This window comes from Phalacrocorax aristotelis, chromosome 2 (genome assembly GCF_949628215.1).
Source record: "Phalacrocorax aristotelis chromosome 2, bGulAri2.1, whole genome shotgun sequence".
NCBI lineage: Eukaryota > Metazoa > Chordata > Aves > Suliformes > Phalacrocoracidae > Phalacrocorax > Phalacrocorax aristotelis.
In genome coordinates this window covers 111,871,074-111,893,200 of record NC_134277.1, presented here as the reverse complement: position 1 = coordinate 111,893,200, position 22,127 = coordinate 111,871,074, and the positions used below count along the sequence as shown (strand labels likewise).

Sequence of the window (22,127 nt, the reverse complement as noted above, 5' to 3'; positions counted from 1 at the left end):
TGGACCCAGCACAGACCCCTGGGGAACACTGCTAGGTACAAGCCTCTAACCAGACTGCAACATTCATAGCAACCCTCCAAGCTGAAAGAGTGGTCAGGCATTGGAACAGGCTGCCCAGAGAGGTGGTAGAGTTGCCATCCCTGAAGGTATTTAAAAGACGTGTAGATGTGGCACTTCAGGGCATGGTTTAGAAGACATGGTAGTGTTGGGTTGATGGTTGGACTTGATCCTAGAGGTCTTTTCCAACCTTAATGATTCTATGAGCTCTGCCATTCAGCCAGTTTTCAATCCACCTCATTGTCCACTCATCTAACCCACACTTCCTAAGCTTGCCTATGAAGATGTTATGGGAGACAGTGTTAAAAGTCTTGCTGAAGTCGAGGTAAACAACATCCACTGCTCTCTGTCCATCTGCCCAGCCAGTCATGCCATCATAGAAAGCTATCAGGCTAGTCAAGCAGGATGTCCCCTTGGTGAATCCACGTTGACTACTTCTGATAATCTTCTTTTCCTCTGCATGCCTGGAGGTGATCTCCATAATCATAGAATCATTAAGGCAGTGTTGAAGGTGTAGAGCAGTATTCTACTATGCTCCTGACGTAAGTTTTTAGGACAACCTGACTTTCCCTGGTAGATTTTGCAGTCGGACTTGATCTTAAAGGCCTTTCCCAACCTAAATGATCCCAGGTATTAAAAGTATTTTGCTTCTCTAGAAGTAGAAAAGTAAAATCAAAACTAACATGGAGAAAATAAAATTCCATTATGTGAATGTGTAATGACACTTACTTGGTGTACCCTGAAGATGAAACACCACAGGCCTCTTAGAGTTTTATATACATAGCAATGGCTTATATAATTAATTTGCTAGACAGTAGAAATCAAGGTTTCTCGTTCCAGTTAGATTTTTCTTCTAACATATCTGTTGTTCCAACAAATAGGATAGCAAATCACCAAGATTTGACCTTTCCATAATATTTTGGGTAGACAATATTTCAGTTTCCCAGGCTAGAAAGATTAATTTATCTTCACACTGTTGCTAGAAATGAATCTTCTGCATCCTTCCAGTCTTATTACCTATAAAATTAAGTGAGATACTGAACCAGTTAACCATCAAATACCCAAAAGTGTTAAGTCTGCCAAAGAGGTAAGTTAGAGGGATGAGGCAGTTCAGCACCTGACTTTGAGGTTTTCTGATGGTACTTTTCCCCGTAGTAGCAGTGTTAGACCTTTTGGGTTTTCACCCTGAGGTTTGAGCTGAAGACGAGTGGGATGCTTGAGGTCAAGTGTCATTGTTAGTCCTTTTTTGAGGTACTGCTCAGCTTCGCTACCATCTGCTGCAGTATTTGTCCTGAAATAACACTCTAGTGTGTATATTTATATGATGTTGGTTGTTTATTTTTCAGACACACGATGAACCCACTGATACAAGATACAGCTAGCTAAACAGCTATAAAATGCCCAAATTTGGGTCTACAAAAGCAGTTCAAGTTGAAAATTCTGACAGCGATAGTACCATGGTGGAAAAAACAACTGCAAGAAAGGTAACAAAATTATATTCATGTCAATTTAATTTCAGTGAAACAAGGAGCATGTGTTCTATCACGGTTTTTGTTTGTGGGAAGAAATAAATATGAATCTGTATTCTGATATCTTGAGTGCAGAAAAAATTTTTACATGGCTTTAAACTGTAAATTAAAACAGGGAACAGAATTTGTCTTTTATTGTAACTTGCAACTTAATTCAAAAGGAAGCTGGACTACGCTGGGTTTATTTGATTTAAGTTGGTGCATAGTTTCCATCATATGAAGTCTTTATACACTCACAAAAGCAATGATTCATATTTTATCTGCTTTTACAGTGTCTTACCCTCTGTAACAAACACATGAAACATTTCTGAAGGCCTGTGACAGTGGATGGACCAATGAACAAACAGAAGTTTCTTATATTCCTTTGTAACACAGCGACTTGTTCCCTCTGTTAGGAGGAATTGAAAGCCACATGCTGCAGAAGGGTTAAGAGCAACTCCTGTACAAGGGAGTCCACTTTAAAAACTGTACGCTCCGTTTTCAAGTGTTGCAGAGTGAGAGTATGCAACCTCCAGTTATACTGAAGGGTGTTTTTTTGTTTATAAATGTGAAGTATCTTATCATTGTCAAACTTCTGGGGCCGAGCTGCAAAAAACCCAGTTCTCTCTTTTGTCTGCCTAGTACACTTGTACAACAGACAAATTTATCTGTAGTACTAATAAATAACAAAATATAGAATAATAGTCTGTATTGTGAATGATGAGTTGTATATTGCCCTAAAGAGAGAGAATCCATTTGTCTCCCAAATGATGTTTAAAACTGTTCTTTCTAGAACAGGAGATTGTGTGTGTTTGTGGTCATACTTACTGTTAATATTTTGAAGTCTGCATTATGTGTAAGACCACTTAATGGATATAAGACAGGGAGAGATTAAAAAATAGGAGAAGGTGAGAGATCCAGCATCTGCTTCAAACTCTTCATCTTCTGAAAATATTAATAGAAAACCTTAGAGTTTTAGTCTCTTTCCAGTTTGTTTTATGGGTCACAGTAAAGTGATGCAATTGTAGTCGCTTCTGCTAGCTGTGTTGAACTACTTCAATAAGAGGCAGAAGATAACAGAGTAAAATGGGGAAAGGAAATTGTCTTACTAGTAAAGGGATGAAAAAATATTGGAGTTTTTCGTTGTTGTTTTGTTCTGGTCCTTGTTTGGGATATGGTCAAGTTAATTGAAGTGTCATTCAACACTGAGGATAAGGGGGGAAACTCTGGAGAGTACAAGGAGCAACAATAGGAAGGCTATTGCAATGAAATTTAGTGGTATTCAGGTACTGCCTTTTCATTCATACAGTTGTAAATAAGCTACGTCTTGTAAAGACTTTTTATTATTTAACTAAAAATATTTTCTGGCTTTATAAACTCTTGACACTTCAGTATTTCCAAAAAAAGCTGCTGACAGAGGAAAATCTTGAAGACAATCAACAGCTGCTCATGCTAGGAAAAGTGACTTATGTAATTTTTTTTCAAGCTTTATTTGTGTTTTTAATTTAAAAAAAAACAACCTTTAACACAGAGGTTAAAATTGCTTTTGATCTTTTGTTCACTTTCAGCAAAGAAAAAATAGTGGGTTTGCTGGAATGTGTCAGTGTTAAGTTTTCCTTTTCCCTGCTCCTCTGCTACAGGTATGGCTTGAAATGCTTGGAATGCATTTGTTTGTAGGTTTGAACATACATAAATAGATTAACATATTTTTATAGTGCAGATGACTTTTTTTCTTCATAGGCTTTTAATTTTACACAAAAATTTCTCTGCAATCTGAGGTTTTTTTTTAAAATCAAAATAAAGAGTTTACTTCTGAGGTCCCTTTTCCTCCTCCACTCTCCACCTGTGACTCCCCCTCACCTCCTCTCCCTGTTGCTTTCTGCTATAATAGAAAAATGGTGCTAGTTTCCAGAGTGGCTGTTGAATCTGCAGCCACTGCCAAAGGAACTGCCTTAGCAGTGATCCTTGTGCCCAGTTTGGTATTTGCTGGTTGTCTTGACACCTTCCTCTCCAATAATCTCCTGCCTCTGATCTATTAATTACAGGAGCAGCTGTGTCTGCTGAGCCATTTAACCCCCCTACCCTGCAATCTCTGCAAAGTTAGGTCATCTTTTGAAATAGGCATGCGTAGCTCTCTTTTGCCAGAAGATACGAATCCATATGAAAACATGAATAATTTTTTGCAGTAAGCACAACAATGAACATGGTGTCATTTACATAATCATCAGGAAACACGGCAAATTTTGATTTAATTTAGAAAGGAGTAAATTAACATTCTGATTTTAATGGTCACATAAAACCCTTCCATTGTCATATTGGTTTGGGTGAAGGTTTCTCCTTAGCTGGCTGCTCTAACAAGGAAATGCTTGTTGCTGAGGCTGATCACCAGTACAGGTATTAAAAGTAGCGACAAATGTGCTAGGTTCAGATTCTGCTTTGCCTGGTGTTTGAGATTAAGATGCCAGTGAAGGTAGGTTTACTTAGAAAATTTGACCAAGGACGTTTATATGGAAACAGAATGGTGAACTACCTAGATTCATACCAAACAGTAAACTGATAAATAGCTTGCCATGTTATGTTCAGTCTTGCTCGCTATCCACCTTGGCACAACTTATAACATGAGATTAGATTAATGTAGGGTTTAGTTTGGGGATTGTATGGTATAAATTGATATATGTAATATTGAAGAAGTGAGATCCTAAATAAAATTACAGAATTATTGCAGTTGTTGCAACAGTGTTGCAGTTAATATTTCGGTATTCAGGTTTTTAGCATAATAAATAGTTTGGTTGCTTTTGTCATATTTTGCGAAAATTCAATACGTGGTTAAGATGTTCAGTATAACTTAAACAGTCACATGAACTGTTCTCTGACACATGGACAAGTAATTGTCAGCAGTGTTTAGCTGGCCTTTGAATAATCTGCAACCTTTTCCCCTGTATTAGAAAAAATAACATATTTTCAAAATGTAATAATTTTAATTCAGCCTAGAAAATTATTTAAAATTCAACAGACAATATGGTAAGAATAAAATTGGCATTTGAACAACATAAAATCATGAAGGCAAATCTGTATTCCTCACAGACATAAAACTCTGAAATGAAGGTCGACCAGGCCGAGTCAACAGTGATAACTTTAAATGAAATATCTTCAGGAAGTAGTGGAAATTTCTGTAAGGCAAATAAGGATTTTTCTCAACATGTAAATATCTGCAACCAGGAATTTAAAAACAAGAGTCTTTGAAGCATTAGAACTTCTTATGAAAAAGTTATGGATTCGTTAACCTAATGGAATTGATGTGAGGAAGTACTGATGCTGCAGGTGAAAGGGATACTAAAGTAGAATTTTTGCTTTACTGGGATTTTGATATGGAAGTGTCTTGATTAATCTGGAAAATCTGGGAGGAAAAAAAAGAGGAAAAAACCTCTTGTCCACACACTTTTATTGGCATTGTGCGACCAGTGAGTGACTAATCACTGTGCCATCAGAGATGCCTGTGTCTTGCAGCAGTGTGAAAAGACCCTGAGGTCTTCAACATTCAGATAACTGCAGCGGTCCTTAGTTTAAAAAAAAAAAAAAGGCATTCTAATTGTATTTTTCATGTAGCTTTGGCTTTTTATTTTTTCTGTAGTATAGTACAGTCAAACCACTTCTGCACTTTGCTATGTAAACTTGCTCTTACTTGCTTCTGTGTCCCCTTTGTTATTGAAACAGAAATGTCTGTTAACTGCTCGTGGAGCTTTATCTCTATGACTGTAAAGGAACAGCAGATAGGCAGTTTGATTATTGGTGTTCCCTCTTATGTTCAGAGCTGCATTGCAGGCAGAGGAGGCCTGATGTGAAGTAATGTTCACACAAAACATTTTTTCCTAGTTGCTACGATGTTTAGCTCTTGCTGGTTGTGCCCTCTTAGCTGTTGACTGACCAATGTAGTAAAGTTACTTTTGTTCTAAGACTTAACCTTTCATATTTGTCCAGTGGAAGTTAATGCTTACTATGCTGTTCTAGCAACCAGTAAATAGCTATGTGAATCAGCTATGTGTTCAGGTCTTCTGAGAGCTTAAAAAAAATCATTAGGAATAACATTCCTGTTAATAAGCTGAGTTTGTATCATACATGCTTTAGGGTACATGTATTTTCATTTCAGTTGCTCATCTTGGGAGCATACAATAAATAAAAAAAATTGTAAGAGTGTGTACAGCGAATAGACCACGTAGTGTTTGTATGAGATATTTTATAAAGATAAGAACATTATGAAATTTTCATGTATCTGAATTTATACTTTAGAACTTGCATGGCCAAAACCCAGGAAGTAAACGATACATATGTGGTCCAAAGGAGAAACGCATTTGGCCTTTGTAAGAATTAACTCTCTTCTTGGAAAAGTCCAACAATACTGCCCAAAGCCATTGTAATACCATGCAGAACATGCTTCAGTATGTAATTATCTTTGATAGGCAGAAAAAGAACGCTTATTCTCCCGGGGCTTAGTACATCTGCTAGATTATATGGCACTCTTGTCTCCTTTTGTGTGTTGCCATTGATTGTAGCGATACCAGACAATAGAGCTGGAATGGGGTATCAAGAGATTGTCCAGACTGCTGTTTGTTAGCCTTCTGAGACGGTTTCTGTTGAACAGATTAAAAATGTGTTCCTCATCATAGCACACTAGTATGGTTTTGTTGACAGGGAAAATTCTTCCTTGTTACTACATCCTCCAGTGAGGAATGCATTAAATGTTGAGACATGCAGATCCAGTTCATCCATTTGCCCCTAAGTAGAATAAGCTGCACTCGGTTCTGACAGATGTTTGCCAGACCTTTTCTTTAAAATGTTGAGTGATGGAAATTCCAGTCTCCTTGGGCAGTTTATTCCAATACTTAATTACGCTGGCTGGCATAGAGTTAGATACTTAGTAGAAGGAAGGATAACTAACCTTTGCTTGTCTCCTGTTGCAGTCTAAAGCCATTAGATGTTTTCTAACTGTAGTGGACCTGGAGGGTATGTAATGCCTTTCTTTTTGCAGCAATAGATTATGTGTCTGAGCATCATCATGTCTTCAGTGTTCTATTTGATCAGCAGTTTTCACTTCAGATTAATGAACCTCTTTAGAAAGTCCACAGATATACTGAGTTACAGGTTGCGTTGTAAAAGATGTCAACTTCATTTTGGGTTGATTCCATGGATCCCATTAAACTAATACATAGACCTATTCATGGTGAATTTTGAATCTTGCCTTGGACCCTGAACAAGAGATGTCCATGCTGTTGCAGTGACAAGGAGTAGTTGGAGCAGTGAATGCTCACGCTTTAAACTGAAATGCCAGTTCTAACCTACAGGGCTTGCTACCTCCTCTTGCCTTCCTTTACTTGAAGTTGAATCCAGGAGGCTGTTAAGAGTTTTGTGGCTTTTAATGTGGTGCCATGTGCTTGCACAGTTAATTATTTTTATCAATTTGTAGAACCTTGGCTTTATCCTGTCCTTTCCCATTTTGTTTTGTATTTAGACTGTTTTTCAAATTCACTAATCATTTTATTTTCCCTTTGCCAGTACTCTTTGCCTCTGCTTCTCTCCTGGTTGTGATGGTGTACGCATATCTAATTGCATCTCTATTTCAGCATTGTCACTGAAAATACGAAATAGCAGTGACTTTGTACAGACTTCTTAAACACCCCATTCATTGCATCTTTTGGGTTGGAAAGTCCACTACTGGTGGTGGCTAAATGTTTATTTCCACAACAGCTAAGGAACAAAATACTCTCATTTTTCAGTTTCTGTGTATAGCCTGTTCTTTAATTTTCAATGTATCTTTATTTGTCTGAAAGTATACATTTTGAACTGTTTCCTCCTAATTAGATCATCACAAAATTAATATTCAGTGATTATCAAAAAGTGCATCAGCCATAATATTTAACATAATGCATATATATACAATTTAAGAATAAAGGTAAAGCTATTAAATTTTCTAAGCAGCTTGTGTCTCTTTGTGAGAACCTACTAATGTATTTTACTGATTAGTACCAAAAAAAGGGATTCTTTTTAAGAATTACCAACCGCAAAAGGTTGTTTCCTGTTTAGGAAATCTAAGTTAGTTTTAATTGATCCTTTTTATTGCATAGTACCTAACATAAGATAATCTAGAGAAAGCAATAGAATTTTAATACCGCTTTACCATATTGTGGGAAGTTTACATATGTGCATGTGAGAAATAATGGGAATGTTTGGAAGAAGGGATGAGAGAGCTCTTGGTGAGATTGGGCTGAAGCGGGGAAACTTATGTGTAGTGGAAGAGATTGGAATGGGCTTAATGGAGTTTGGATCTTCTCTTGTCAATTTACAGATGTATTTGCAAATGATCAATTCTGTTAGATTGATTAGCTTCTTTCAAAAGTAGTAGCACAGGCACTTTATTGCTCAAGGGTTTAGGGGAGTCTTAAGGGGTTTTAGATTTTCTTGTTCTATTATGTAAGAAAACAGGCTGGGGGGTGTTTGCTGTTTCCTTTGGTGTTTTGGAGGGGGGCTGGTTTTGGTGTCTGTGTGTTGTTCTGCGCTTTGGTTTGTTTGGGGTTTTGGTTTTTTTTCAGGTTTCCAAACACAAAGCGAAGATAGGTTTTTTCCTCTGGGGGCATCAACCTTTTACTTCAGAAATTCTCCTGACATAGTCTGATCCCTTCTTTGTGATTTCCCTGGTACAGTCATTTGTCATCTGAAGACTGTAGAGTTTGTTTGCAGGTTCTTTCTGTAATCACTTCTGCCTTCTTCTTTGGAAACAGTTTAAACTCAGTGTCAGTTGATGTAACCAAACTACTCTTCTTAACTGTGTTTGTTTTTTAAATAAAGGAAGGGTGCTCTGGAGAGTAGTACTATTTTTTGGAGTTACTTTCTAGTTTTCCTTTAATCAGAATAAATCTTTTAACTTCCTGCATCAAAAGTACCAAGGATCAGCCTTCTGTTTTTCTGATTGGCTAGTAAGCACCAATGTCCCTCTTCTACCTTTAGAAAATTAAACTGCTTGTGGTTTCATCCGATCATCTGTTAAGAACGATATAAAGCTGTGGAGTTGTGATAGCTGACATAGCTGGATAATGTGTTTCTGCAGCGAGTAATGAACAGATATTATATGTCTACATTGCATCTTGATCGGTAGCACAAAATGTTGGCATTTGCAGAGGGTTCTCTCAAGTCTTCTCAGTAACCTGCAATCCTTTAAATACTTTGACCTCCTATGTTATCAAAGTAATCAAAAGTAAGTTAATATTGTGCCCATCCAGGTTCTTCTTTGTTTATATTGAAATACATTTTATAGGCCAAATATCCCAGATTTATGCAACTAATAATTCCAAAGAGCTTGTGCCTATTATTTCCTAAATTTGATACCAGTTTTAAAAGTTTCTTCATAGATTTTCTAAGTTCTTAGTAAATTTTGCTTTAGAAAATTAAACGCTACGGTATTATTCTTGTTGAAATAGAAAGAGAGTTCTGTATGGATGGATTCTGGGGTGGGGGTGGAGGGGGCAGGGGCAAGGGATGGTGGTTAGAGGATTTCTATTGTTACTGTGTTACTATTCACAGTCTGAATTGCAGTGTGGGCTTTTAATGTTCTTTTAATGTGATGATTATGCTATGGTCAGGGAAGGAAATTGGGACGTGGTCATTAAGACTTAGCAAATTCTTCTCCAGTTTGTGTTGTTCCTTTGCCTATTGATCGAGGCTGTAGTAGTGAACAGCAGTTCTACAGTGATGTATCTGGAAATAGAAATAACACAGCGATACTAATTTTAAAAAGAAATGCCATTGATTATTTTTAGTAAGGCTACTCTAAAAGTTTTTTAATAAACTACGTGATACATGTACATAAACACATGCACATAAATTCTCGCATAGCAGTCTTTTCAGTCTGTATACGTTATAAGACTATTCTGCTTTATGCAAAAATTACTTAGTATACTTTTTATTTATATTAGAGCAAGGACAAGATTGCATCCTACAGCAAAACTCCAAAAGTGGATAGGAGTGATGTGGGGAAGGAGATGAAAGAAAAGTCTTCCATGAAACGTAAACTTCCTTTTACTATTAGTCCATCCAGAAATGAAGATCGCAATTCAGACACAGGTAGAACCTTTTTATTTCCTTAACTAATTATTTCTTGGTAAAATACATCCTAATTTAATTAATTGTGTATTATGTTTTTAATATTATTTTTTCCCTATTAAAAAAGGTGCTAAGTATAAAAATTGCTTGCTTGCTTCTGATTGTTGCATCTCAGCCTGAAAGGCTTTCATCCTATCATTAGCAAGAGCTAGCATGCCGGCATAGTTTATCTACATTTTCCAGTTGTTTCCTAACCTGATTCTTTTGCTTGTATTTTAGTAATAAATCTTTCTTTTCATTGTTGACTCTGGAGGTCCATTTGTTTAAACAAGTAAACTGATGAAAAAACATGTAAGTGCCTTGATTTGAGAGACAGCTGTCAGCCTTTCATAGCCTTTTTTGGGGAGGGAGAGTGCGAAAGATTGGTAGATGTACTGTCCTCCATATAAGGTTGCTAAGGTTATGGAACTAACTAAACTAGCCGTGGAGAGCAAACTTTTCTTTCAGTCTAAGCTCCTATAATCTGCTCAGAATACCTTTTCTACACAGGCTGGTAGTTCTTCGTAACTTAAACATATTCTATTAGAACTGATTTCAAAACTTCAAAATACCATTCTTAACATGGCTCTTTTCAAATCAAGATGGAGGAGTCTGCATGTATTCCAAGAGTACAGTTATCTCTGAGTTTAGGTAATTAGTTATCTATATCATAGTTCAGTAATAGTTCTGTTGGTAGCGAGACAGTATTTGTGCCCTCTGGAAGGCCCCCAGAATGCACATTCCGCAAATTTGTGAGAGACTGAATACTACAGTTTCTCATACAGTGTTCATCATACATTTGAATATTTTCAAAAATAGGTAATTCCCTTAATATGCTTGGATTTAAATACAAGATAGAAGTATATACCTCAGTACCTGTTTAATTTTTGTCCAGGATTGATTTAATGCACAAGATTTGGCTCCTAGATATTACATATGTATTTTTGTTACTCTAAAGAGAATTTGGTATGAAATCCAAATTTGAAATAGTCACAGTACAAAATAATACTCTTGGCTTTAGAGCTCTGTTTTCAGTGGTTTTACAGAATTCTAGAGTTCTACACTATTCCTGATACCACTTGATTCTGAAAAGACCATGTATAAATTAGAAGTATGCTCCCAGCATCTGCTTTATTAATTTATTGCTTAGTATTAGACCCTAACTATTTTTCATAATGGAAGTTAAATATATTTAGAAGTAATATCTAGCACTTATCTAATGTTTTCTGTGTCGGAAATCTTTTGTCACCTCCCCCCGCCCCCCATCAATTTTAAATAATTCATTGTCACAGCATCTCATAAGGTAATGTAATTTTTTGTGTTTCTTTTGCTATAGCATCTATTGTCACAGTTGCCACAAACAAGATGGATTACTCTAGGCACTGAGACATGCACAAAAAGACAATGGGTGCTCTACAAAATATTTTTGTTACAAGTTGTAGCAGGGAGATGAAATAAACAGTTCAAGTAGGGTCAAGAAATACTTAACAATAGGAGGCACGTAGCTTTTAACTACTGTGCAGCAAACATCATAGCTTGTTGTCCATTTTATTAGTGCTGAGGTAAGTAGGTAAGAGCAACTATGCCGTCTTACAGATGAGGAACTTGGTACATAAGCTTTCCAGAAACTTTAGAGGCAGGAGCATGACTAGGATGAAAAAACAGTCCTTATAATGCTGAATCTGTACCTAACCGATTAGAATAGACCGCTGGGAATTAACCAGTTACATTGGTGCCAAGTTTGGCACTGACTTGGATTAGGACTGACATCAGTGATTGTGAAATGCAATGCTGCTTCTGACGCAAACTTGGCATTAGATGTTGAAGAGGTTTGCCATCACTGGGCTAAACTGTTACCTCTGACTGAAGTGTCTCGCTGCTAACTACATACAGAGAATTGCAAGGGTTATTTGATAAGGAAGTAAGTTAGTTTTTGGAGATGAGAGTGTAACCAGAGACAGTGGGAGAAGAAGAGGTGATGACAAGCTGCTTATCAGCTAGTAATGCTAGTGTTTAAAAATAAATAAATAAATAAAAATCCTGGTTTTCTTCTGATACTTTGTGACAATCTGTAGTGGTATTCCAGAGAAATGGTCAAAGGTTGCATATACAATTCATAATTGGAATGATTCTGAAAAAATATGTGGTACCACTCCATTCTTCCCATTGCCTATTTCAGTTCCAGGATGTATTTTATCCTTTCCCTATAGTTTTATTTTTAAGTCTTCCAATATGGGTGTTGGGTTTTTTTCCCAGAGTTCAGAATTGGCAGAAATGTTCTTACTGTTTTGCTAAATAGTTTCTCTGTAACAGATAAGACCATTGAAATTGCTGTTCAAATGTTTTTAAAGATCTAGGGTCTTCTGAAAGTGTGTCTGGGTGAACAAAAATCAAGAAATGCCTTATAAAATAGCTCTAGGATTAAAAATTTAATTTAATGGTTTAATGAATGGTTTATCTCCAAGATACATGCTAGGCTTTCTAGCTGATTTTAGAAATCTCATGATAATTGGGTTTCATCTTGTTTAGGCAGGTAAATCAGTCAAAGAATGGGAATACCTAATTGTTAGAGCTTTATATCATTAGAGCTTCTTGGTTCTATCTCCACAGCATTCATTCATGAACTAATATTTTGTCTTTTTTGCTTTATTTTTTGTAAAAATTGCAATTCCACCTTTTCCTCCTTTTCATGGTGGCATTTTTTTGGTTCATGTATTGTCTAGAAACTGTAAGTGATAATGAACATGGATGGCCAAATTGAATGTTAACTTAATTTGGAAATTTTAAAAAATTGATTCTGACAAAACTATACTTGACATAAGTTTTACACCCAGGCATTTTTGGCAAGACACTTGGCATTTTTCCCAGAGTTCAGAATTTTGGTGTTAACCTTTATTTAAGTTAATCTTATGAAGGTTTCTACACACAAGCTTTGATTAAGACTGGTAGAGTTGATGGTGGAAGGAGAAGCATTTTCATACCTTTTTTAATAAGTTCTCTGATTTGAAGTCTTCCAGTCCAGAAACACCATCACTTATTTAGACTACTTAAATAGCGTTATTTAAATTTTGTTAATTTATATAATTAACCTGGTTATTTTAAAGTAACCTCTGATGTGGTTGTCAGAACAAGAATAGCAAGCAAATGCTGCATTTGCAAAGAACAAGTTTGTTTGCTTTCTCTACCCTATTAGTCTGAATAGAGAAATTTGAATTTTTCATAATAATTAAACATAACTGCGGGTGGGAAAAAAATCTTGTCTGTGAAGATAAGCATTGGCCTTTTTTTTGTAGTCTTGTTACATAGTTGACTATTTAGGAAGAACAACAGGAGTTACAGTTACACTGAACGTGCTAATTTGTTGAACTTTCCTTGGAAATTACGTTCTCCAGATTTTGTGTTTATGGTACCATCTCGGTTTTCTTTTCTGTCTTTGAAGTAGTTCAAACATGACAGAGTCATATTTCTTTTAGCATTTAACTGACATTCAGAAAAGCAAAATAACTGACCTCTTCATGTTCCATGCGTGTATCATAGTAACACAATTTCTACACTTGTGCTTCCCATAGTTAGGGAGGTTAGCAGGGCTGTTAAAGGGACTGTTTATACACTGTGTTACTGCTTGCTGGATTTGGATTTACTGTTCAACTAGTACAAGTTTCTTTAACTGTTGTTTGGGCTAGAGGCAGGAAAGTAGGTGTGTTTTTTTGTGTCTGTCTGTATGTGTGTATTGGTTTGGTTAAATAAATATGCCATAAACCCGATTGATTAGTTATCACAATAGTACCTTGATATCTCTTACAGTGTACAGTATACTGTGAGGTCTCTTCATCACAGTCTAATCTCTAATCTTTCACTGAGGATAGGAAGTAGCAGTCAATTGTGATGCGTTTCTCTTCAAAATAACTTGTCAGATTACCACAATAACACAGATATCAGAAAGTCTGTCTCTCTTAATTTCATCATCTGCAGAATTGATCATCTTCACCTGTCGTCTACAGTTGTTGGTAATGAGCGTTTTAGTCTCTTCTTGTATATTGCTCAATCTTACAAGTTCCTTAGAAGCATTTGTTTCAAGCAGTTCCTATTTTAGCTTCTCATGGTCCTATTTCTTAATCCTGTTTTTCCTTACAATTTGCACTATGATAGCAGTTTTACATTAAATGAGACTGTCATGGGCCCTGAAGCTTGAATTTGGTCTTTTTGCTTTATTTCCTTTGTCCACTGCAGTGGTTATTTCGCCAAATTGAATAGTCTGTTAGATTGGCATGATTTGAGAAATCCATATGTAAGATTATTTAATAATTTATTTTCCTAAAACATTTAGAAATTACTTGACTGAGATTTTGTAATTTATCCAAATTAAAACAAACAAAATCAAACAAAAACAAAACAAAACAAACCCACAACCAAAAAACCCTGACACATTGCTTGCCTTGGGACATAATCTGTCATGCATAAATTCTCCTAAAATAATTGCTGGTGATTCTGATCTTTTTATGCCAGTACATTTAAGTACTATGAGTGAATTTTGTGAAGCTCCTCTACAAATTAGTGCTCAAATGCACCTAAATCACTGTTTCACGTATCTTGGCTATTCTAAAATCCTTTTTTAAAGTGTTAGGTGAAAAGCTTACATTGCAAAAGGAAAATTTTAGAAGGAATGTTGTCCAGATAGATTTAGATGATTATGAAGGTATTTTAATAAATATAATTGATCACGAAGCCACTTGAAGAGTTTTGATTTTATTTTTTTATTTTTTTAATAACAAGTCAGAAATTTCCTGTTGTTCTGTTTCTAACTGCTGAAGAACACCAAAAAGTGACAAGAAAGTGAACGTAAAAGATATTTGTACCACAGAGACTTTGAAAACAAAATGCTCAAAATCTAAAAAAAAAAAAAAAAAAACCAAAAAAACCACACCAACAACAACCCAAATTGACTTTAACAGTCAATTTTATACATGAAACTCTACCTAAACTTAATTTCTTAAACTGATATTATTCCTCTATTAGGGAAGTTATTTCTGTTCAGATTTTATAAACATTAAGTACACAGCTGTGGGAAGTTTTCTGTTACCACAAGATAAAGAATATCTAGAAGGTCAAAGTTCCTGAATGTTAAATTGGTCTTCTCCTGCTAAATAAAGTATAGTGTACTGCATGAGGATATTCCTGGAGCAGTGAAAACAAAACTTCTAATATATTCTGCCATAAGCATAATGGGGGTTCCCAATAATTTATAAGATTTTTTTGTTGGATTTGTGTAGCTTCTTTATCAACAGTTGCATTGTTGTTTTCCCTGTATTAAAAAAAGGTAGTTTTTTCCCACCTGATTGATTGATTGATGTATAAAAATGTCTCTCTTATATGCCCTACTCCCTTCCTTTTGCTTGATTCCACACCTTTTGTCCTATGTTGTTTTATTTTGTACATTCAGACCTAGGGCATACGCATGTGACCTTGTGGTAGGAAAAGCATTAGCTTCTTACAGAACATATTCCAGTAAATGGATTATCAGATGCACCTGCTGTAGTCCTGAGACATTTTTTTGTTTTTGTTCTTGATCAGATAAAAATACCTGGCAAAGCACCCTGTATAGTAAAAAAGTAAAAGCTAGATCATCAAAAGATTTATTTCACTTACTTTGACGTATTATTTTCTCAAGCTGAATATAGCTATAAAATTATAAGGAATAATTCTGAATGGGAATGTGTGTTTCAGGCAAAGAATCATGAGCAGTAAATAGCATAAGCTAAGAAACAGCAGATCATGCCAAACTGAAATGTGGTGTTTTGATGGAAGTACTAAATTAGTCAATGAAGGGTATGCTGTACATCATCCTTGGAGAGGATACTTGCAGTGAAAAGTTGAAAATACAGTTCCATTGTAGGTTTTCTGTAAATTTTCCTGTGCAGACCAATCGGGCAGTAGTGTTGATTTGGATATTGAACTGATTTTTTATATATTCAGGAGTATGAGATGCCTTCAGTTTAGAAAAATCTCATGAATTACTCAGTAAAGGGATCTTGTTTCCTTTTTAAACATGATGGATAAATTTGTAGGGTTTTTAGAATAGGTACATAGGTCTGTAGCTTTCCTGTCTTAAAATGGTCTTGCTCATAATTATTTAGTCTGCAAAATCATTTACTTCTTATTTGGTCACTGTAGAATTCAAGATGTGCACTATTTACGTGCGTCCCTCTGCCTCAACAGCATTGTGTTACTAGAGCCTGTGCATGTAAGCAACCTAGAAGATGAGATTTAGAGAAGGCTAGGAAGGCAGAAAATTAGTTGAGAGGAAATGAATGATAGAAGGAGGGCCACAGAGATGGCCTGAGGCAGAAGTGGAGAAAATAAAAAAGTAGAAAAGGGTCAGTGTGAGGCTTAATGAAATGGAGAATGGTACACTGTTAGGAACCTCAAAGGGACTTAAGCTTCTAATTTGTAGTTTTTATTAATTTTTGACACTCTGCAGTAGGGTAGTAAAGTTTGCTGCAGTGGAGTCTTCTTTTTAAAGATTTGATCCTTTTGCAGATGGCAGATTTTTTTTTTTTTTTTTAAATGAAGTTTTGATATAGGTGTTTACGGTTGAGATTTAGGAAAGAAAACTGGTATAATCATAGGGACAGTAATAAAAATAAAAATAAAATCCTCATCCTTGGCTGTAGCTTAATTACATTTCCACATCTTTTTTAGTATGGGCCAAAACACTAAGGTTAATTAAAACCGGATGAACACTGCCTCATCAGATGGTAATCAGTCACATTAAGGATAACTTATTACACAATGAGGTAAAAAGATCAGTGGAGCAATGAGGCTTATTTTACTAATAGTAACAATCCCCAAACCAAGCCTCAACCAGTTTCTAGCCAAATTGTAGCATACTAAAATGGCCAAGTCTTATTAATCAGTCCAACATCTTTCCCCCCTGCCCTGCTTTCATTTCAAAGAATCATAGAATTGTTAAGGTTGGAAAAGACCCTTAAGATCATCGAGTCCAACCGCTAACCTATCACTGCCAAGTCCACCACAAAACCATATCCTCAAGCACCACATCTACCCTTCTTTTAAACACCTCCAGGGATGGAGACTCCACCACCTCCCTGGGCAGCCTGTTCCAATGCCCGACAACCCTTTCGGTGAAGAAGTTTTTCCTAATATCCAACCTAAACTTCCCCTGGCGCAGCTTGAGGCCATTTCCTCTCGTCCTATCGCTTGTTACTAGGGAGAAGAGACCAACCTCCGCCTCGCTACAACCTCCTTTCAGGTAGTTGTGGAGAGTGATAAGGTCTCTCCTCAGCCTCTTCTCCTCCAGACTAAACAACCCCAATTCCCTCAGCTGCTCCTCATAATACTTGTTCTCTAGACCCTTCACCAACTTTGTTGCCCTTCTCTGGACATGCTCCAGCACCTCGATGTCCTTGTTACATAATCTCCATTGTAATTTTTAGATCTTAGCTTTGTTTCATGTTCTCGCTTGCTTTATGGGGGTTAGCACATCAGCAGCCAGCCACAGAGGAGAAAGCAGGCAATAGACATCATTAATGAATTCTGTCCCTATCTTTGTTGTTAGTAGTCCAGCGTGGAGGGTGGGTTGAGTTTACTTGTGACTGTAGGGTTTAGAGTCCTGTCTGGCTGCTTAAAGGCTTTTTGGGAAGGTGATCAGTGGGGAAGCTTCCAAAAGGAGAGGGTGCGGTAAAGTGAGCAGGATGTCTGGAAAAGCTAAGACTGAACCTGGGCTTCTAAGGAGACAGCCAAGGGAATTATTTGCTCAGATTTTGGAGATGTCATTTTTGTTGGTTGACTCTGTTAGAGTACTCTTCAGACCATTCCTTCTTGACACTGGCGGTTAGAAATATTTTTTAACTCTTTCAAAAATTTTAATTCCAAGTCACCAAATACGTGACTAAGGTTCCTTAAGCCATCTTTTACATCCAGTGCCTTTATATTCAATTAATAATCTTAGGGGCTCTGTAGAAAAAGGTAGACATTGTAGATCTAACACGTAAGTAATATAAGCTGTGTACAAAATACAAAATGTTAAATTTGATAAGAACTTGTTAAGAGTGAAAAAGAGCAATTGCCTGGAAAGATGAGATAACTACAGAAAATTAACGGTCTTCACTACACATAAATGCAAAGTAATATGTCTCTAGAAAATACAGTTAAACAATAATGTCCAGGTAGGGAGATCTGTGAAAAATAGTTGTACCAAAAGAAATTTGATGCAATGAGAGTTTGTACTTGTTTGATGTTAAGATTGTTAAATACTGCTCCAGTTAAGTCATTTAGTCAAAGTCACTTGATCACAATTCAGTCATTTTCCATCATACTTTAACCTAAATGCCTGTGCTTGGTTTAGGTCACCTTTATACTGAAAACTGAAGGAAGAATTTTTGAAAAGGATGGAAGACATAGACCAAAGTTTCCAAATCACACAAATAAAATTCTCGGTTTGAAATTCATTAGGTATTAAGAAGTTGTCTGGTTTCAGAGCACACTTAACCAATCTGAAGATCTGTGAGAGTTTGTAGGTACTGAATAGCTTTAGAAATTATCTGTTTATTCAGATGTATAATTTTAGCTCCTGGTTTAAAACACGGGCATGAAATATTAAGCAATTACCACAAATATTAATAAAAGAAGTTATGTGTATAAAATAGCTGTATGTTTTTGAAGGATATTCATTTTGGAGAAGTTGCTCTAAGGTGAAGTAACAGGATGAGTTTGAGAGAAACAGTCTTTTATCCAGTTACCTGACAAATACCAGTTTAAAAAGTTTATTCCTAATTTTTAACATGATGTCTTGAGAGAAGTAGAATAGAGTACAGTCTCGGATCTGTACTCAGGGCTGAAAGTTGACTAGCTGATCTTACAGAATTTTTTAAGCGCCTGACTTGATTACCTGCAAATTAAAGTTGTGACATACACAGTCTTCCTGCTGTGAAACGGGTTTTTAGTCTTTAGTAATCCTCCTTACAGCGTTAAGTGCTTTAACTCAGTAGCTTATTATCCTGATGTAATAAGAACAGGTGCTAAAAACCTAAAACAAAACTAATGCAAATGCAGCAAATTAACAATGTAATTTCTGTTTTTCATCACCTGCCACCAATCACGGATTCACGTACCTTAAAAGGATGTTCTTATTTCTAGAAAAATGTTCTAACAGAACAGCAGCTTGAGTTTTTAAATGTTAATATTTCCAGAGAAGGAAGGTCCGGAGAAAAAGAAAATGAAGAAGGATGCTGGAAATAAGAAATCAACACCAGTTAGCATTCTTTTTGGTTATCCTCTCTCGGAGCGCAAACAGATGGCACTTCTCATGCAGATGACAGCAAGAGACAACAGTCCAGGTGATCTTACAGAGTTAACAGTTTTCTTCCTCCTGCCTGTTTAATTCTGTCCCAATCAGAACATTCTGGACCCTGCTGGTTTTCAATAATCCTTGCTTTTTATTGAGAATTTAAAAAACTATTCATAATTCTGGTAAAAACTGTGCCTTGAGTAATTTGATGAAAAATTCTGACCTTCTGTATTTATGTGCTCAAACGTTGGAAGGAAAATATTTTAGCTAGAATTCTGTTATTTCAGTATATATTTATATGCATAAAATACTATTTTGTCAGAAGCATATTTTCTATCATATATATTAATTACTTTAATTACAGAAGATAATATTTTAACCGACTCCCTGTAACCAAAGACTGCCAGAAAAATACCATACAGGCTTTCTTACTGCAGTTTGTCCTTCTGTGTAAATCTGGCTTTGTGGTATCCCTTATTTTTGAGAAAACTTTGAGAAACTTCAGTAATAGTAGTTTACTGTCCAGTCCACTCAAAAACATTTGTGGTGACACAACTGAGAAAGTGCAGGGAGTACAATGCACCACCAATAATTCCTTAAACTCATTCTGCTACACAAAAATACAGCAGAAGTGTGCTGGAGGAAGGGGAAGCAGAGTAGACACAGATGTGCATGGTGATGCTTTGTCTTGTTTTACCAGAATTTATACCAGAGTATGTGAACATTGTATTTTGGATAGACCTCATCTGTCCTTGAAACTTACTTTAAAAATAGTGAGACTTTGCAAAACACCCTTATGCACATTGCAAAAAGGCATTGTGTTGATACATGTGAAGGGTCAAATACATCCTTTATTTAAATATTCACCAGTAATTGTAGTCTTTTGAATATAATTATTAAAATGATATGAAGTAAAAATAGTGTTAAATAACTTAGTGACCATTTAAAAACTTATTTTGTAGATTCCACCTTAAATCATCCCATACAAACAACACCAACACAGAAGAAAACTCCAACTTCCTCTTCAAGACAAAAAGACAAAGTTAACAAGAGAAATGAACGAGGGGAAACTCCTCTACATATGGCAGCAATTCGAGGGGATGTTAAACAGGTTAAGGAGCTAATCAGTTTAGGTGCAAATGTAAATGTAAAAGATTTTGCGGGTAAGTTGATACATATTCTCTTAACTGCACAAATTAAATGTTACTGCTGAAGTTGCTGTCAGAGGTTTAATTCTGGTTTATGCTGTATGCAAATGAAAAATATAACAAAATTGGTTGGAAATTTTCGAATCACGTTTTTATTTCTGATGGCAGTGGTAATACTGGAACACTGTAGTACAGAGTATATTATTAGAATGGTATAATAATACCTGGACATTTCAGCTGTGGCCAGGGCCTTTGCACACTAGGCATATCTAAAAATACATGTGCACACTTGCTGAACTTTGTAGTATTATACTAGACAAAGTCAGTAACTGATAATGGGATTGTAGGCTATGTGAGGAGATGCAACGTTTGGTAACAGTGAAGGTGGTAGCGCTGTCATGTACATTGTCTTCTTACTGTGACAGCTAATACGCACCAAAGCAGATGGGTGTGGTATAGCTTGCACTTGTTGCCTAGTCCTGCTAGATCAGTACTAGTTTTGGTATGTCAGTATCTGCTGTGATTTCAGCACTGATTGATAAACTTTAAGATAAGTTGTAATTTGTACCACATTTTTAGTATCCTTTATTTGGTATCGTTACTTTTCTTAGTATCTATTTAGTAACCTTTCTATAAGGAAATGTCTTTGCTGCCTGCCTGTCTGTCTGCAAGACCTCCTAAATAATTTTTTGGAACCTGCTGGCAAACTTTTGCCTATTTTGCTTTTGATACTCTTATAGTAGTTAAGTTTCTACATGTTTTAGAAAAAAAATCTCCAGCAGAGTAAATATGAGACCCCTGAAGTAATGCTTCCACAGAAGACAGACTCTGCAGTTTTGAGTTCGGTAGTTGCCGGCTGTTGATTAGCCAGGCACCAAATTAAATGCATTTATATACTGAGATAAGCCAAAGTACCTGCTGCATTTTTCTCAACCAGTGTAAAGGGGCATAAGACTTAGGAGCCTGGAGTATTGGGTAGACATTTAGGGCATAGAAGGTGATTGGGGTAATGAGAAGGGATGGAACAGAATGAAAGGAAGGCTAAATCAGATGATAAAGGGTTGGTGCAGAGGTTGTTGTGGGGTTGGGGTCTAAGAGACGTCTATAAAAATATAGGATTCGATAGATGTTTCTCTCTTAAATGCAAGGACAACTCTAAAAAATAATATAAGTCACAAGTGTATGTTATATAAACAGCATAACGAACTGCTCCTAATACTCTACGTCTCAGCATTAGCCATTAAAGACTGTCCTTTTTGCATCCACAGTAGAAGTGGGTCATGGGAAAGTGAGGAAATAAATATAAGAGCGAGCTGTGTTGCTTTTGGTTTGTTCCAAAAGGCTGTGCTCTCAATGTAAAAGGTAATGCTGAAGAAACGTGGCAAAATGTGTGGGGAGCTGCTGGCAACGCAGGGGAATGAAGAAAATATCAAGAATACTTGTTGGTATAATTAACTGGCAGCACTAGCAGTTTCACACATTGCATAGCAGAAGCAAAAACATAATGAAGGTCTGACTGAGAGTTTTGACTAGACCTACAGTGAAGCCTGCTAAAGATGCTCAGATTATGGGTCTGAAAAGTTATACGGAGAATTATACTCTCAATTAGAATGGTGAAATGAGCTGAGGTAGCAGGCCCCGGTGAGAGAAATTAAGAACTATATGGTACAATTAGTTGTCAGCTCAAACTTGATATTGAGAGAAAATATTATGAGATGGACTAAAATCTTGAGTTTAGGTAAGAAACAGAGCAGTGATTTCTTGGTGTACAGAGCATAGCTGAATTTATGTTTGAAGGTGAGGCTGCCCAGGACTCATTTGTAGAGGGAGAAAGGAAGCAGAAGTAGAATGCAGTGGGATCTTCAGAGAAGTTGAGGGGGGGTGATGAGAAGAACTTGTTGAAAGAGCAATTTTAGAAAACATGGGGGAAGTCAGGGGAAGACAGACCCATAGAAATCACAGGGAGAATGGAAACAC

At 36.3% G+C, this 22,127-nt stretch overlaps 1 protein-coding gene across 5 annotated transcripts in view; it reads left to right on the top strand.

The window, feature by feature from the left end:
* Positions 1-22,127, top strand: part of ANKRD12 (ankyrin repeat domain 12) — a 66,203-nt gene that overhangs the window by 18,277 nt on the left and 25,799 nt on the right. For 2 of the 5 annotated variants that reach the window (XM_075084692.1, XM_075084693.1), the window contains 4 exons: positions 1,404-1,541; positions 9,530-9,677; positions 18,905-19,051; positions 19,965-20,165. In XM_075084692.1, the coding sequence (XP_074940793.1) occupies positions 1,455-1,541; positions 9,530-9,677; positions 18,905-19,051; positions 19,965-20,165 (583 nt within the window). In that variant the 5' untranslated portion in view covers positions 1,404-1,454. Of the gene's footprint in view, positions 1-1,403; positions 1,542-1,858; positions 2,054-3,133; positions 3,206-9,529; positions 9,678-18,904; positions 19,052-19,964; positions 20,166-22,127 lie in introns of those variants that run through there. The other 3 variants (XM_075084695.1, XM_075084694.1, XM_075084696.1) reach the window with 3 other exon arrangements.